Source organism: Halyomorpha halys, unplaced genomic scaffold, assembly GCF_000696795.3.
Source record: "Halyomorpha halys isolate HHAL.00 unplaced genomic scaffold, Hhal_1.1 Scaffold95.1, whole genome shotgun sequence".
Classification (NCBI taxonomy): Eukaryota; Metazoa; Arthropoda; class Insecta; order Hemiptera; family Pentatomidae; genus Halyomorpha; species Halyomorpha halys.
The window spans coordinates 1,303,276-1,322,398 of NW_027108063.1; the positions used below are offsets into that span (position 1 = coordinate 1,303,276).

General features: G+C 29.3%; 3 protein-coding genes across 3 annotated transcripts in view; 1 reads left to right on the forward strand and 2 right to left on the reverse strand.

Annotated features, from left to right (window-relative positions):
* Window positions 1-901, forward strand: part of CngB (Cyclic nucleotide-gated ion channel subunit B) — a gene marked incomplete at its 5' end in the record, with an annotated part of 25,324 nt that extends 24,423 nt beyond the window's left edge. The window contains 1 exon segment of the mRNA XM_067046436.1: window positions 802-901.
* On the reverse strand, window positions 331-7,679 carry LOC106677373 (uncharacterized). Its single transcript, XM_014415261.2, has 4 exons — window positions 7,502-7,679; window positions 4,789-6,183; window positions 4,326-4,516; window positions 331-2,474 (listed from the first exon to the last, which is right to left on the reverse strand). Exons 1-4 carry the CDS (start codon window positions 7,523-7,525, stop codon window positions 2,315-2,317), a joined length of 1,770 nt encoding a protein of 589 aa, XP_014270747.2. The 5' UTR covers window positions 7,526-7,679; the 3' UTR covers window positions 331-2,314.
* A 4,261-nt stretch (window positions 7,680-11,940) lies between these two features.
* Window positions 11,941-19,123, reverse strand: part of Rrp5 (Ribosomal RNA Processing 5) — a gene marked incomplete in the record, with an annotated part of 28,372 nt that continues 21,189 nt past the window's right edge. The window contains 8 exon segments of the mRNA XM_067046437.1: window positions 11,941-12,318; window positions 13,438-13,603; window positions 13,726-13,879; window positions 14,709-14,810; window positions 14,883-15,011; window positions 16,269-16,481; window positions 16,563-17,025; window positions 17,094-17,295. Coding sequence (XP_066902538.1) covers window positions 12,141-12,318; window positions 13,438-13,603; window positions 13,726-13,879; window positions 14,709-14,810; window positions 14,883-15,011; window positions 16,269-16,481; window positions 16,563-17,025; window positions 17,094-17,295 — 1,607 coding nt within the window.

The following is a 19,123-nucleotide window of genomic DNA, read 5'->3' on the forward strand; positions in this document are numbered from 1 at the left end:
TTATATAGTTATATATATATATATTTCAATAGGAATAAATTCAATTTACTGTGTAGTTTATATAATGTTAAAGTCTAGTTATTAACGAATTCAACTGAGATATTTAGCATTAATTAAGACTTGAGAAGTTAGCCTTACTTCTTTTTTCATTTTTGTTTTGAATACAAAATATAATCTTAGTTTTCCTGATATTATTTCTACTTTCTTTTAATAATTACTCAGAATAGTCTAAACTTACAGAAAATTATCTTCAATAGAGCATTCACAAATGCATCATTATGTCTTATGAAAAGTTAATTTTTTGATTGGCATAAGTAAAGTGAGAATAAATACAGCAAACATTTAATTTATTAATTATAATATACCTCATTTGTTTATGTACACTATTCCTTCTTAATATTATGCTGTTCTTTAAATTCTGGCTTAAGAAGAATTAACTCTTAGCAGTTGTATTGCACAGTATCATCAATATTACGATGAAATATTAAATAATAAAAATATATGATCAGTAATAGGTTTAAGTAAAAATATGGAGTCCTTAATGGTGCTTGGAATATCCTCTCGAAATGTGGTCACATCATCATTATTACATAAATTGCACAATACCATTAAAAGTCAGTTTCTCAGGCTAGTATTTATTTGTTTGTTTTTTTCATTTTTACTGTAACATTTATAAAGATGAAAATTAATCCTTCCGTTTTTAGAGAATCTTCAAGAATTCAATCACCATCATACAGCCAGTTTCTTGTATGGTCTTTTAAAATTTTTCTTCCATTAAAAAAATTTTTTTTTTATATATAGACTCTTTCGGGAGAAAATATCGGCAATTAAGGGAAGACAGCTTACCAAGAATGTACTTCAATGTCACCAACCTCACCTTCCAGTCTCAATCTGTTGCCAACAAATCATATGTAAAGGGTTTTCTAGGAAAACCACATTTTCCTCTTGAACATTAAAATGTCTGGACTGTAAAGATTCTTTTTCCTTTTTTATTTATTTATTTTTTTTTTACCATTTTTCAGAATCCAGGATATGTTTCCTAAGATAGCATCTGATTTGTCCAAGGCGTAAACTAAGTAATTTTGCAATTTGAAATAAATAAGTTAAATGAATAGAAATTCAAGACTTTTCTTATTAAAACTAACATTTTAGCTACACTACACTTACAGAAGTATTTTATAAAACTAGTAAGAAATCACCTCTACAAAAAAAAAAAATATTTGATACAAACAAAAATGAAGTAAAAGAATAAAATAGGAAAGGATTTTATTTTCATAAATATTCACAATGACAGCAAGTACTATAAAACATAATCACAGTTTCCATACTTGCACAACATTTTGTCTGGAGATTTATAAAATAACCTGTGTAATCACAAATATGATTTAAGTTTATTTCAAGAATTATTTTACTTAGTCCAAAAATCAGGTATGGGCCTCCCCTGTAGTAATATTATTAGGTTTTAAAGATGTATCCTTTAAAACCTGATAATATTGTCATAAAGACCATCATGAGAAGGGTAGGACTAGATAATGGAGGAACAATCATTCACAGGAGAACTCAATTGATTGCATATGCAGATGGTGAAGTGATTGCAGGATGACAACTCCAAGCAGTGAAAGATGCATTCTGTAGGTTGGAAGATGAGGCATGGGAATCGGGGGTCTGTGTCAATGAAGACAAAACTAAAGTTCTTGTTTTAATGAAAAAGAAACCTATACATCCACTACAGCACTATGTCATAGGAAATCACGCCTTTCAGACAGTATCCAGCTTTGCCTAACTCAGGACCTGCCTCAAAATTAATGATATCCATAATGAAGATGAGGAAATAACAGCTAGAGCAAACTTTTCTCTAGTGAGCCTTATGAAAACTAGACTATTGAGCCGTACAACAAATTTTAGATTATACTAGACAATGATTTGACCTGTTGCTACATATGCAGGAATGAAAGAAAAATCCTAAGACATAGTCTCAGGAAATGGGAGGAGGGAGCTCTCTACATAAGAACAAACAAGGAGGTCTACTTAATGTATGGTGATATAGCCATATCCCATTTCATACTAGTTCAGTGTATGTAATGGTTGGGACATGTCCTGAGAATGAATGAAGCAAGGACAGCAAGGAGGCTCCATAATGGGAAGCCGGATGAATAAAAGATATATATAAGTCTAAAAACCAGTTTTCTGTTTTAAACTACTATGCTGCAGGTGGTATATCTCTTTTCAAATTAAAAACATATTAACTTTCATATAAAAGTCAATATTTCAATATTTAATAATGGTATTATAGAATCTATAAAACCCTTCATATTCATACTTTACCTTTACCTAGATGAGAAGAAGCCCTTTGAGGTAACTCTCCTCCATGAACAACATAGTGCAGTGGATGCCCACCAACATCAATTTTGATATGGGCTGTTCCGTCTGGATTAACTTTAGGGCCATTCCCAGGCAACGGCACTGTTTCTTCACTATATTAGAAAAAATAAATAAACACACAAATCATTTTACTTTTGTAAATTAGCAGTATTCAGATAAGTTATTAAAATAATGACCTATAGGTAAATTCATTTTTTGTTTATAATTTGAAAATATTGGAGAAAACTCTTTACAGTGCTATATTTTTGAACTCCAAATAAACACTTCTTCTCCTAAGTGATATAAACCTCGGACTTCTGTCTGGGTCTTTACCAGGTGGCTCAATCTTGGTGCTTTTCTATGTTGTCATTATTCATCCTGACCATATGTTCTATCCAGATAAACCTTCCAAGTTTAATGACGTCAAATAAATCAGTTCTCCAAAATAGCTCTTACAGCATGACATCTGTCCTTCTTCAATGCTCTCCAATCTTGATGGGTCAAATATCCATCTGAACATATCTGTATTTTTCAAATCTTTTTTTTTTTTTATTTTCTAAGAAATAATTTAAATACATGTTATATACTAGGGGGGTACTCTCTGTCTGCCAATTTTATGTTTGAGGGTAAATATATAGGAACAACGCTGTGTAGCATCCGTGGTCTATCATCATCACACTTGGTAAGGTTGTTATGTTGTGACCGTTCACTGGTCACAGGCCCATACATATATCAGTTAAGTGTGGCAGTTAGACGTTACTTTACTATTTACGGTCATGCCAGACCCAGTGGGACGTTGCTGTAACAATATTATAACTCTCATGACAGTGAATGATGTTATGACTGTGACTATCAAATAGTTACTCTATGGTAGTGGCTAATACTCCGCCGCAATAAGGGAAAGTGTATGATATTTCACTGTCAAGGAGCAAGGAGCATACATGTGATAGTTAACATGACAGCTGCTTAACTGATATTACTTATCAGTACAATGCATCGACTATCACACCTGAGCTAGAACAACAGTACAACAATGACTGCAACAATCATACAGTTATATAAGGATTTTTGAAGATTAGGTAAAGTGGCAGGTATTAGTCGGGTAAAACAGGTATTTTCAAGACAATGAGTGGGTATTTTTTGGTCGGGAGAGTTGGCAGCACTGTCCTGCATGCTTTTACTGGACCTTGAGTTCTTCTAGACTAGACCGATCTAAAGTTGGAGGGAAAAATTCTACTATTCCCCACACAGTTTCATTGCCCTTAATAGACTAAATAATAAAATATCTTAATTTCTTCCTCTAGATGCAATCTATTTCAAGATTGCAAGATTTTTGAAAGTCAAAATTTATCTGGTATAAGGTACTATTGACCTGATAGTTCATTATCATACTTCTGATTTATGTAACCAGGAAAGAAGTAAGTTCAATCAGCTGTTGTTATTTAAAATCTAACTTCCATCATTTTGTTCATCTTGACTGATTATCCTCAGGACTAAAAGCATGGGACACCATTAAAAGTGTAGTTAAGCAGTGTACAGAGCGAAGTGATATAATTAGACTTAATCATTTTTGCTTAAGCCAGTAATGGTGTATTTTGTGTTTTTTTACCTTGAAAAATATCTACTTATCTAGCTTAAATGTACAAACCAAAAATCATTTCACATTTGGGATATTATGATATAATCAAGAAGATAGTTCAATAACCTTCAATTTTTCAGATGTTATTATCTATCCTCAGTAATTCTTAAGATTCAGGTGTTCCTAAACAACAATACAGTCATATTATTTACTTCAGTTACCCAATTTCTGAATAACACCCATTACAAAAATTTAATTTGTTGAGAGAACTTTACTAATCACAATCAATATACTTTTTCATCATATTCTAATTCTTGAATTACATTGAATTAAGAATATAACTACAAAGAATAATTATGTATGCAAATATGAAAGTCACATTTACCTGATTATTCTATAACCATTTCTGTCTGCAACATAGTTTACTTTTCTCAAAAAGAAGCCATCACTGTAAGCATATGAACCAGTAACTTTTCCTTCTTGACGTGTTTCTGTCCTATTGTGTATTAGGTCACTTATACCATCTTTCTGAGCAGTAGAAAATTCATACTTGGCATTCTGTATTCGAATATCATCCTTAAAAATAAAAATTAAAAATAATATAAATCCAAGTTTTAATTTTACTTTCACATTCAAGTCTATTTTAATTTTTATAGTCAGTATGTCAACCAGTCCATTAAAGCAATATAATTAGTTGTTCGTTGAAATTTAACAGTACAAAAATTAATAATATAATTTTCTAATGAATCATCATTAAGATTAAAATTTTAATTCACATCAAATTGTTTAATAAACCATTGAATACACAAGTCACACTTGAATTATATAAAATGGAAAAATGTTATTACCTTTATTTTATTAATATCTGATCTCATCAATTCAGTAACTGTATATTTCACTTTCTCTTGTAAGGTAACTGCTTCAGATTCATTGTTTGATTTTCCACGTTGTTCAGTGAGCAGTACTCGTGCTTCTACAGAATCATCTACAAATATCATAGGCGGTTCAATTGATTTTTCTGTTATTGAACTGTCTTCATCATTCAGTGCATAAATTTCTCCATTTGTAGTAGTCTGTAATTCATTATTTGTGTTATTTTCTAGAGATGGGATTTGAGGATTAAGATCTGGGTTTGTTTCGATAATATTCCTTGTTTTTATATTATTCTGAATTATTACTACTGGTGTGTCTTTAACATCATCCACAGATATCAATGATGGTTCAGTATATTTTTTTGTAGTGACATGATTTTCAACATTCCGAACAGACACTACCTCGGTAGTTGACTGGACATTAATATTTGTATAGTCATATCCTTCAGCTGTCATTTTAGGATTAAGGTCAGATTTTGTTTCCAATGTATGATTACAGGTACTTGGTTCAGATTCAATATCTTTTTTAAAAATAAATTGTTGATTTTTACCCTTTGGAAAGCCATGCAAACTTTCCTTTTGGACAGCAGTAAGAACATCTTGGGAAAACTCTTCCTCTGGGAAAACTCCTCTTGTTGCAATGAAGTAATTATTTGAATGGGCATAATCCCTAGAAGGATTAATTAAAATTTCTTGTTCTTTTTTGTCAGGGAAAAAATCCAATAATGAAAACTGATAGGTTTTTCTTTTATTGATATCATCATTCTGATGAGGTAGGATTTTAATTCCAGGAGATGCTTCTGGCCTTACATGATCACTTTTAGTTATTTTTATTTTAGGGTAGCTAGTAAAATTATTAAGATGGTTGTTGTCTTCAGCTTTGTAATTTTTAATTTTCATACCAAATATATTCTCATTAGAAATTATAGAGTAACTGTCTATGTTCGCACCTGTCGGTTTAAATGAGCCACTCTCTTGTATCCGGGCAGGTTCAGTTCTTGATAATGGTCTGGCCCCTTCTTTTTGAACATTAGATTCTTTTTCAGTACTTTTATAATTTTCAATTGTCTTATCTATATCAACTCTTAAAAATTTTTTCATATCAGAAGCTTTAGTTATATCAGATTCATAGCTTAATGTGAGATTCTGTTCAGTGTTGTGTAGAATTGATACTTGTTCAATAGTTTTTCTGGATTCTCCATTACCATTTTGTTGAGAGTTATTCTTATGCTCTATATACAGCATTTGAAGTGTTTTTGGGGATATTATTCCCATATTATTTTCACTTTGGTTTCTTAATTCATTTTGCCGTCTGCTTCTCCTCAGTTTCATTGTTGAAACATCAGATGTTATAGCCAGAACAATTGCTACCTATGAACAAATATTAACGAACATCAGAAATGGATTATTTAAAATAATGATTTTTTTAAAACAGAAATCTGAGATTAATTAGTACAGAAGAGGATCAAGAACTTATGAGGCTCTTAGAAATATAAAAATTTGAGGCACTGAGCAATACTATATTAAGGGGCGCTCTTGGTTAAAATGGGAGGGTTTGGGAGGAATGGATTTCCCCCTATTAAAAACAGGGAATCCAATCAGGTCCTAAAACTATGAATTAATTTACAATACATATGGCATTTATTTAATTCTTTTTTTATGGCGCAGTCCTTACTCAGAGTGGTCATACATCTCACAGCCTTCCTAAATCCGCTCATGACTAATCATGAACTGTTGTACTTTTTTGGAATAAAATAATTCATTCATTAAATTTTGAATTACTAAAAGAATAAAATTGTTCTATAAGTTTATAATAATTAAAGACAATGAGATAAAAAATCATCAAAAAAAAAAAAGACTCACAATTTAAATTCTCAATTTTGTATTCTAATGCTATATTTGATTTTTCATTCAAGGATTTCATCCTTCACAATACATTGTGATCAAAAAATTTTACACTGTCATAAGGTAAAGTATGAGAAACCTAATCTACAATAGAAGGTCTCAAGACTAAACTTTACAAAGAGACCATAATATTTAAATAAAATTTATTTTATGCATAAAGGACATTTGTACTGTCCTGTATTTTTAGGTATGAATAATGATGGTAAATTCAAAGTGTTACAAGATATAAATGAAGTTTATGATTTGAGGCATTTGGTCTACTCACATGGCAACTTTAAAAATGAAAAATTTCTCAAAGGTTAAATATTAGTTAATTACAATGTTTACCTAACTGGGCATCACTTATTAGGATTTAAAAACAAAATTCTTTTAAAATATGAACTTACTTCAAAAATCTATCTAATCGGCCCTAAAAAAAAATCTGGTGGAATCAAAAACTTCAATTCATAACACTTATCTGATACTATGTTTACCAAGTGCCACAATTCATAATATTCTTGGTCCATATATCATTATATTCAGTGTGATAGAAATATTATTTAATATTAATAAGATCAAAATTAGAAAACTGTTTCAACTAACAAGTGTCATGACGGCTTAGAATATTGGACTAAAACCATCATTGTGATTATTTATAATCAAAATTATTACAAAATGGTAGTTGTCATTTTCTGGAATCTTTACAATTAAGTATAGATATATGACAGCCAGAACAAAAGAAAAACTGTTGAGACACCTGGTTTAAACTAGTCATAGCATACTAAAGATAAAAAAAATGTCTTACTATAAGAAGAGTCCAAATCATCATGAAGGTAATATAAGGACTAAAATTTAAAAGTGAAGGGAGCTCTTTAAATACTATGTTTTTCCCTTCAGGTGTGGTGAAAAACAACAATACAAAAATAGCTCAGAAACGTAGATTTCACTTGTCAATGACATTGTTTCTTTAAGATTAAATAAGTAACGAAATCGGTCGGTCCTTCTTTTTCCTTCGACATTTCTTTTGGAAGCACACACGAGTAGTTTAATTTCTTATTAAATTATCAACTGAATATAGGAATAAATAATCTATAAAATGAATTGTACTTAAAACGTCCAACAGAAAAATTATCATTCTCGTCTTTGCTACAATAATATAAACTGGTGTTGAACAAAACAAGCATCATTTCCACGTTTTAATTTTAAATTTTAATATTTTGCTTATAACTTTTCTTCCTTAAATTTTTTAAAAGGTATCGAGAAAAATACCTTTAAGAAATTTTCTTTCTTTTCCAGTTTTTATTTTTTGAATTTCTAATTTGTTTTTTTTCTAAATTTTTCCTGACCAAGCAAAATTTGCTCAAACCAGTAATATTTTTTACCTTATTCTGTCTGATATATAAAATTCTAATGATTATACATTATTTATTACTATAATTTTGTAACGTATTAGAAGAATTTATCAAATGTTGACGCAGATAAACTTAGAATTGGGAGGTGGAGGTTTACTTAGTTATTTATTGGACACTGATATCAAAAAAAAAAAAACCAATACTTAATTTATATATTTTACAAATATCCATAATACTGGAATTCCTATTTATATTCCTAAATATTTCTCAACTATTTATTCGTTGCAGACGTTTCGACCCACAATTTAGTTCTTCATCAGGGCTGATTTGGTAAGATGAGATATAAAACAAAGGGATTGGTAGTTGAAAAAGGCACTCAAGCATCCAAGCAAACAGTTGAAAATGACAGCACTGCCAATTTCAACTATTAGTCTCTTTGAGGTGTAGATAGTTGACCGTAGATTAATAAATGGAGATGATGGGGGGGAGGGTACGGTCAGCAAAAAGAACATATATAAACAAAAAATTATTTGTGTTCTTTTTGCTGACCGCACCCCCCAACCATCTTCTCCAATTATTAGTCTCTTTGTTTACATATCCACTCATCATATCAGCCCTGATAAAGATCTACTGTGTGGATCGAAACGATGACAAAAAATAAATAGTTAATTACCATAAGGAACAACAGAAATTGTTAATATAATACATGCTTTGAATATATAATATAAAATAAATAAATTAAACATAAAAGAAATATTGTTTATTTCATGGGTGTAGGGTTTCCAGAATCCGTATTGGTTTCTGGAAACCTTCCACACAAGAAAAGCAGCTCAACCTGAAACGTAGCAAATTGTATGCATGTGTCTACATTTATCCTGACACAGCAAGGCTATGGAAAAAATCATTAGATGAGGATAAATGGTTTATTCAAAAAATGTTCTGTAGCGTTTTAACTTCTGCTTCAAATAATTATATCGATAATTTTTAATAAAAAAACAATTAACAAATAAACAAAGTGGGAACATCAATCAGACATTACATTGGGCTATTACCTCTTTTTGAAAGTGTTCGAATACGTGAAAGACTTTTTGTTTTAAAACCTAAATAATAATAGTTTTTATGATATCACACGAATATGGCAGGGAGAAAACCTAATTGTAAAGGTACCCCTACACGCTCAGTCGGAATGATAGTAACACCAAAGATGAACATTTAGATTGATTGTTAAGGACTAATACTGATAGTTTACAGAGAAAATTTTGAAATTTGAAGAACAGGGTTCTAAAAAAAGAGTCCCTTTGTTCCGCCATTCTAATGACGTGGCCGAACCATTTCAACTGATGTGTCTACAGAACCTCCTTCTTGGAAGCAATCCCCGGTTCCTAACGTAATCTCTCATTTCGGACACGATCTCTCCTCGTCTTCTCCACCATTCTTCGCAGAAACTTCATATCTGCAGCAGTGACTCTACTCTCCTGCCGGTCCGTCAATATCCAGCTTTCAGCCACAAAAGGCTAGTATACAGACTTGTAGATATGGAGCTTGTGACATTCCTACCTACCTCTCGCTTCCCAATTTCAGTATTTTAGATCTTGTAATAGACTGCATTAGCCTTCCTTATCCTGTTTGATATTTCTGAGTCTATTGTTTAACAACTCAAGTTTAAGATTGTATATTTTAAAATGTTGTCGATTCGGTGTAAATACTTTGTTCCAAATCTTTTCAATTAACTTGTACAAGTCTTGGATTTCGGGCAAGTAGCAAAGTTGTAGATCCTGTGTACCAAAAAAAAAAATTTCTATTTTACGTATTCTGTAGATTGTCGTGTAGACTGTGATTACTTTTTGACAACCCTACTAGCTTTGGGACAAAATATAGATGGACAAGAGTGAAGAAAGAAAACTCTTTCTATATCTTTGAAACATATCCATCTCAAAATAAAACCAAAACTTTTTTTTTCGCCAGGTTTGCAATTATTCAAGCAAAGAAGCGATATCTGCCGAGTTTACAGAAGGGAGGTTTTAACTGAAATTTTGATTTCGTTACAGCTGTTTAAAATAAATGATAATGAAAGGTTTTGTGACCACGGACAATTTTTTTATTATGAGAAATGAACAAAGAAAGAAACAAGTTTTTTTAATGGATATTATAAACAGAGGTGAAAAGAACGTAATAAAAAATAAATTGATCCCATCCATATGAAGGACACACTACATTTACATTACTAATTGAACCTTTTTATTTATTTATTTCATTTTTTGAAAATTACCCGTAGGTATAAAGTTCTCGAACCGATTAAACCCAACAATAAATTCGTTGGCTGTCACAATAAGAATATAAGTGATGAAACCCTAGAGGTAAAACAAAAATTCATATCACCTCGTTAGTTTATTTTTTTTTTTTGTATTTACCACAAAATACAAAAAAATAAACCACTTATCTAAAAAATATTCTTATTAATTTTATTAGGAACTTTTTAAAAATAAATTATTGTTTCAATCAATTATTGTTTTTAACTCATTCTTTCACAAAATTCGATAAAGTAATTCTATAATTTAAAATTAATACAAATGAAATGAGAAATTTCATTCTAGGATATTTAATTATAATTTTCAGTTCTAAAATATCAATATATCAATTCAATCCTTGTTTAAATTGCCATATCAATTTAATCCTTGTATCAATACCAATAAACATCTCGTTAGTTAACTGTCCCATTCCTTAGATTTCCGAAACATTCGGGATTCCATCTAAGGAATGTGTAATTCCATATAAGGTCGTTGACTAACAATAATATGTTTGTGGATTTGAAAATGATTGATGCACTGTAATGAGAATTTCAAGTTTAAGTGATTGCTGACCAAAATTATATTGGTAGATATTTAAAATAACTAGCGCATTTTAAAAAGTCTGTAATAGAGAGAAAAATCATGAAATTATAAAGAAAAAAAATATTTCAATACAATAGCAAGATGGTCATGAGAATATTAAATATATGCACCTAAAAATCGCCCATTCACCCTGAAAACTGAAGTGACAATAGACCAGAAAAAAGATCTGGCCAAACTTAAGCCGTGTTTCTCTTACAGTAATCACTTCGATTTCATTAAATTTTCTCCTAGTGATAAATATAAAATATCGACAGTAATAAGAAATTTTTGAATAAGTTAATGTTTTACCAGCTGCATTTAAAATAATTATGAATTCATTTCTGAAAGCAGCATACTATGACATTTCATTTTTAATCATATTTTCTTTTGCATTTCTTAAAAAATGAGTTTGATGTCAAATATGGAAGGGACAAATATTATTCCAGTCAAATTAGACATCTACTCCTAGCATTCAAAAAATAAAAGTGTCCTGTTTAATATTTTTAGTAACACAATTATACAACCTGGGAGTCAGTCCAATTTTCCAATACTTCACAGTCAATACCAAGCTAAGTGATTGATAAGCCATATTTATCTACTCCATATCTCAAAAACTACAGGATATAGAAAATATATATATACTTCCACTTATGAAGGAAATTCAATTAACTTTAGTTATGGTCAGAATTCATTTTTCATCAAACATAATAGTTTTTAAGATATATAATAAAACCTGATTTTTACCACATGCATCTTAACACCATTATGCTCTGGGTAGTCACTAAGGGCTGCAGTATTAGTTTCTCCCACCAGAACCAGTAAAAGCAAACTCTAAATACCATATAATAGGAATACTCTATACTCCATACTACTCAATACTCTATACTAGAAACTCTCAATTCAGCAACTGGCTCTTAGGCTTCTTAAAAAATCAATGAATAGTATTATTACTTGTTTTATCATGTTTTCAATATTTCATTTTGAGATTGACTTCATTAGACATAAAAAACAACATTAAAACATGAAATCAATTATTTTTTTTAATAACTAACAAATCGTTAAATACAAGATATATTTCATTCAGTTATAATACATTCTTGGTTTTTGTATATTTTACATTACAATAGAACAAAGAATTTTAAAATTAAAATTTTTTAATAAAACATTTATTTACAATAGATACATTACATAGCGTACAATAAATATTTAACAGAAAAATCCTTTACGAAGGCTGCTTCAAAGTATCCATAAGGTTATTTACATAATCATTAGCAGCATCCTTCACTTGTTGAACGCTTTCAGGAGTTCCATGAGTTTCTTCTAACTTGAGCCATTTTTGATAAAGCGCCTTCATTTTCCTAACAGGTAACTTATGGCTGGTTGCACGTTCTAAAACATTCCTGAAATGTTCCAAACAAATTTATTAAAAATATAATTCAAAACTATGATTCCTTTTGATATTCAAATAAAAGTAAGACAAATAAAATCAAACATGTTTCTGCTCAATCTAAATACCTATCTATACCTTAATACCTTATAGCTCCAAAAAACGTTTATGTAATTAAAAAAATAAAATAAAAAGAAACATTTTATAATAGCGATATCTTGAAATAATTCTGAAAGTTAAAAGAATGTATACAAGTATCCTACAAAACAATGGATGAGACATGATCCTAGAACAGTGGGTTGATGACAGTTTAAAAATTATTTTTAATGAAATGAATGATTTTTTTTATGATGATTGTGTGGTTCATTTTTTTCTGAAATCATAAAATGTGAAGGTAAGTCTCTTATTGTAAAATACTGATACATATAGTAAAGTCCCTTATTGTAAAAGGTTATTATAAAATCTTGATAATAACATTCCATTCCATATGTCTGTCAAAAGGAATCTTCATGCCGGTGATCCTATGATAGGATGGCAAGTGAAAGTTGTGTGATGCACGCACAGCATCAGATTTTTTGAATATAATTCAGAAGTGTTACATATCCATTGTTATTTACTTTAATCAGTAACTATAAATAAAATAAATTGTTTATTAAATAATCAAAAATTCGTATCCATTTCTGTCTCAACACTTTATTTTTCACCAGTCCAACGTTTCGGCCATTCTAACCATTTTCAAGGACATCTTCAATACAATTTCTCCCTCACATTAATTTAAAAGTTTCTTTTGCAGGATATTCTGGCCAGGTCATATTCTATATTATAAGTTAAAAGCCTATTTATTTAAAATTTAAAATCATTAACATTTAATTTTCCACTATAAGATTATCAACAATTAATACACCACCAAGGTTATATGGTTATACACTTAAAAATAAAGTGTTGAGACAGAAATAGATACGAATTTTTGATTATTTATTAAATAATTACCTTGTCTCAAGAATTTGAAATAATATAATTAAAATAAATTATATTATTGGTATTTATTCTAAAATATTAAATCCAAATTATCTTGATCTATAGATCAATGCGCAACAAAAAAAAATTAATATAAATAAAATAGCCAACTCACCTAGCTAGATCTGGAGAGCCAGACTTGACCAACATATCAACATAAACAAACCAAAGATCAACCCTTTTAGGATAAGAGGTGAGAAGGTTTTCAAACAAAGCTTGAGCCTGTTCGGGAAAACCATTTTGGTTCTCAATCAGTGCAAACCTGGATATTAAAGTACAATCTGGAAAAAAAAAAAAAAATCAATTATATGATCAAAAAATCAAACCAATTAATAAAAAGATTATAAGATTTTAGCCATTCTGTATTTCAATAGGAAATTAAAATATGTTAAACGTTACTTACGATTTTTCGGGGGAAGTGCTTTTAATGACCTCTGTAAGTAGTTTCTTGATTTGTCATGCATTTTGGCTTCCATAAGTGCTGACTGACATTTTAACCAGCAATCAATTTTCTCCTTATATTTCTTGATAAGCATATAGGTAAGGTTTTCCAACTCCTTCAATTATAAATGTATATAAAAAATGTGAATAACAAAATAAAAAGTAATTCCTTATACAATAAAATAACTATGCATAATGAATTCATAACCAGTAATATAAACCCTAACAAATAAGTGAGATATTCAAATTTCTAGTAAATATTATATATATATAATATTCTTGAATAAATTTTTTTAATAGTTTTTGTTGGCTCATTTCAATAAAAATCCTATCATATATGATTTTGCATTCTTTTAAACTACATAAATATTAAATTATAAAATGATGGATAGTTTTATATAATTATATATAAAAAGAGGATGTTTACTTGTTATGTAATCATTACAAATACTCTTCATTAGAATGTACAGAAGCCTTTTGAAACAAATTGATCTGCTTTATAAAAAAATTAGCCAAAAGTAGATTTCGGCTATAAATTTAACTAAGAAACCATTAGAGTTAAGAGTTTTAATCATATATTGTATCCTATAGAAAATACTCATAGTAAAAGTAGTATTTGTATGTAAAAAGTTCCAAAATTGATAACTTTGAAAGAAAGTCACTTTATGATATTGGCTTATAGTTCTCTATATTGTAATTATATATATTTGGTTCAAAAACTGATGATGAAATATTGTTTGGCCTTAACCAAAATAAATAGTTAATAAAAAATATTTTATACACAAGAGAGATTAAAATATATATTAATAAAAAGTAGGACTAACTAGTATGAATCAATGGAATAAATAACACCATAGATGTATACAATCAATCAACTATTATAACAAATAATATTTAAAAGATAGCTGAAAAAAAAAAATGCTTTAATAAGAAGATATTTCTTACAGCTGTTTTCTTTGATTCTGCATAAATGTCAAGGACCCTTGTATAAACCTCATATTCATCATTATACTTTAAAGCTTCTGTCAAAACTTCTTTGAATAATTCCTGAAAGATGAATTAATTAAAATATGTAATAAAAATAAAGAAAAAAAAATTGAATAGTAAATATTTACTTACAGGTGTACCATATAAATGTTCGAGATTCAACATGGCTATCCAAACATTAAGCCTTTCTTCCTCAAACCTCGCATTAATCTGCTTAATGGCTCTTTTAGCAACTGCTCGTGCCTTGTCTATTTCGGTGGCCTGATAAAAAGAACATAATATAAAACTGAGAATCTAAGAACCGTTCTTAACATCAACATAATTACTAACTATAACCATCCCCAAGGATTTAAACTTTAGTAAACAGCATATATTTCAATTCTGTAAGAATTCTGAAATGGGAGTGTATTCAGCCTAATAAGTATAACTAAAATAAAAAAATAACCAACCCAGATGTGCAATGAACAGTGAAACAAATGAATGCTTAAGTTGCTCTTAAGAAACTAAAATCCAAAGCGAGAAGTCGGTGAATGATGTCTATAATGTAGGTGTGGAATATGGAGTGATGGGAGACTAATAATAATCATGGAATCAAATAAAACTATCAGAATTATTACCTTAGATAAGGGCATATATCATACTCTTTACACATGATGACAATAAAAGACCTTTCATCAAATATTTAAAACTTTCTGTAATGGATTTACAATACTTAATGTAATGGATTAAAGGCTTTATATAAATCTTTTAAGTGCTGGTAATAATCAATAATCTGGCCCATTTCCAATAGTATGTATAAATATACCAAAAAATCAACTATAACTTTATTCATCTGTTAAAAAAGGTAACAAATTTGCTTTACAGTGAGCCTATATTTTATATACTCTAAACCTGTATCACCAAGCTCTTGAAGAGTCTTGGGCTCAGCAATCAATAAGGAACAATAAAAGTAATAAAATGATGATATAATAATTCAGTTTTTCTTATTATGACTCTTAAAGTACGAGAAGGAATGATATGATCTATATCAATGCTTAACCACCAGGTTTTCTCACTAGTGCAAATTATAAATTATCCATTTTTGTAAAGGCTGGGCAGAGTACCAAGGTTGAGAACCTGAGGAGGCACATCAACCTCAGAGTCAATCCACAGCCTTTTTAATATAAAACACAGTTTATACCAGCAACCAGGCTCAGACAAGTGCCTGTGATTTCGGAGTTCAGTGATAAACACATAACATTAAAAAAGTTTATTGACTCTACTTTAAGTACTATTCACAAAAATTTAAAAGTCTTTGCAATTTAAATTTAAATAATGAAGCAAATAAAATAAAGTGCTTGGAAGATATATATTAATCAAAAGTTTAAAGGACTTAACAAAATCTAATTAAGCTGATCTGTAATAAATACCAAGCCACATGTAGCTGAAAAATGTTGGAGATTAACCATAACAAAGCAAATATATATAGAAAATAATGCAAAAACACCGTGATATTCATCTCATAAATAGTTTTCTTACTTCCAAATGATGAGCCATATACATAATCCAAAACTTGGAACTATTGGGATGCCCAAGAAGTAACCTTTCGAAGTGCTCAGGTGTTTCAGGGTTCTGTTCAGCTTGCAATAACTCCTCTTCTTTGAGCCTGATCTTTTTTTCAGCTTCTAATGCAGCGGCTCGTTTCTCAGCAGGAGTCATTTTCTTCAGGGGTAACTTTTCTTCATCAGAATCCTAAAATACAAAATGAATGAGATTACAGTAATTTAAAAAAAAGAATAAATAAAAATATGATAAATGAATCAGTAAATGAACCTGAGAAAGGTCGTCATCTTCTTCAATACTTCCTGAAATAACTTTCGCTAAGTCAGCTGGTGTAGCATCCCAATTAAAACCACCAATATTTTCCAGTGTCAAATTTTCAGCTTCCGCTTCATCTTCATCTTGAATAATTAAGTCTTGGGTATTTTTGCCCATTAAGTTCTCAACTGTTTTAGTCGTCTTCATTTTTTTGACAGAATTCTCACTATCCACTTCAGAAGATGTGCTTTTCCTTTTCTTCTTTTTCAATTTTTTTTTTTGACTCTTGTTAACCTCATCATGATCTAAGTCATCAGGATCAGCATCTGAATTTTCAGTTTTCTTTTTGCTCTTTTTTGAGGGAGGGGATGCATCTATATCTTCGACAATTAAAACATCCTCAACTGGAACTTGTTTTTTTTTAAAAGAATCAGCAAGGCCAATCCAATAGTTGATTTTTTCTGAAGTTTGTGCTAACCTGAACAATTTAAGGATTAGTAAAGAAATAACTTCTATAAATAATTATTAAATAAATGCTTATAATACCTTAATGTAACTTTACATGAGGTGTAAGACATTAGCTCATCTAAAACTGTATAATTTGAAATATTGGGATCCTCTTTAGTAGGAACAAAAGCTATTTGTCCACCCTTAGGGCACTGGACCATCAAAATCAGAAAAACTGAGGTTCCGAAAAGCAGTGTACCAGGAATTTGATGATTAATTAAATGAGTTTGAAGTTTTCCATCTAAAAGAAAAAAAAATTAACCAATATTAAGTTTGTGCTTATTAAAACAATAAAAATCTATCATCAAAGACATCAAATAAAGTATCAATATAAAAAAAAAAAAAGAAAATAATGCTACAACAATAAATATTAATATATTATTATTAATGTATAAGAAGATGGCCAGGGTTGCGGTCAAAAGAGAAACAAAAATAGTTTACAACTATTTACTTTCCGACATTTTGCCCCACTTTGCAGGGCTTCATCACAGCTAAAAAAATACAAAAAACAACCTGAGAATATTACAATAAGGCAATTTAAGGTAGGATAAATATTATATAAAAATAAAGTGATAAGAAATTACATATAAATTAAAGGAAAGAAGACGTAAAATAGTATCTATATAAAATAAAATTGAATAAACAATGATAAGAATAAAAAATAAGTAACAATGGTAAGAGTAAAAAATCTTGAAAAATACGTGAAATATATAGTTATAAAAGTGCTGGAGACGAGCAAAAAAAAAAAAATAAACATTAAATAAACGACTTGAAAGAATAATTATAAATAAAAAAAATAATAATGATAAAAAATGAACAAAGAACAAGTCAGGACCACCTACCTGTTCAAAAGTAAAGTTTGAACAGAAGGCGACATAAAGCGGAAGTGCCCAGCCTTTTAATGGCTAATATTTCTATTTCAAATATGTCGCATATACAGGAAGTAGTCATAACGATATGACGAAAAATGAAAAATGATAAGAGAAAGATACAGAAATATTATTATAATAATTTTCTAATTTAGGAATAACTAAGTAAAATTAGAATGACACATATTGTTACTAATAATACAAATTTGTACTAATTGTATTAACTACCCTAACTATATTTTCTTCAGTATATTCTCGTATTATTAGTAACGATATGTGTTATTCTAATTTTGCTTAGTTATTATTATTATCATATTTCTGTATCTTTCTCTTATCATTTTTCGTCATATCTTTATGACTACTTCCTGTATATGTGACATATTTGAAATAGAAATATTAGCCGTTAAAGGGCTGGCCACCTCCTCCCCACTTCTGCTTTATTGTCGCCTTCTCTTCAACCTTTACCTTTGAACAGATAGGTGGTCCTGACTTGTTTTTTGCTCACTTTTTTATTTATAATAATTCTTTCAAGACATTTATTTAATCTCTATATTTTTTTCTCATCTCCTGCACTTTTTTAACTGTATATTTTATGTATTTGTCAAAAATTTTTACTCTCACCATTGTTACTTATTTTTTATTCTTATCATTGTTTATTCAATTTTATTTTATATTGATAATATTTTACGTCTTCCTTCCTTTTATTTATATGTAATTTCTTATCACTTTATTTTTACATAATATTTATCCAGGCTTAAACTGCCTTATTATATCTTATTGTTGTAATATTCTAAGTTTTCTTTGTATCTTTTTAGACCTGATGAAGCCCTGCAAAGTGGTGCGAAACGTCGGAAAATAAATAGTTGTAAACTATTTTTGTTTCTCTTTTGACCGCAACCTTGACCATCTTCTTATATATCAATTTTTACAGTCAACTACATATACATATATTAATATTTTGAACTCAGATACAATACATTGATTTCCTATAGCGAAATCATATGAACTGAAAACTACTGTTGGATCATCTAGCATGAAATAACTTGGTTATAACAAACTTGAAAGACATAATATAATTAACCCAGTTAGTTACATAACATAATTGGTATTAATAATTGTTCACATTGCAATTTCATCAATTTCTTTGAATAAAAATAGTTTACTTGTTAATAAAACATATGAAATGTTTTTTTTCTTATC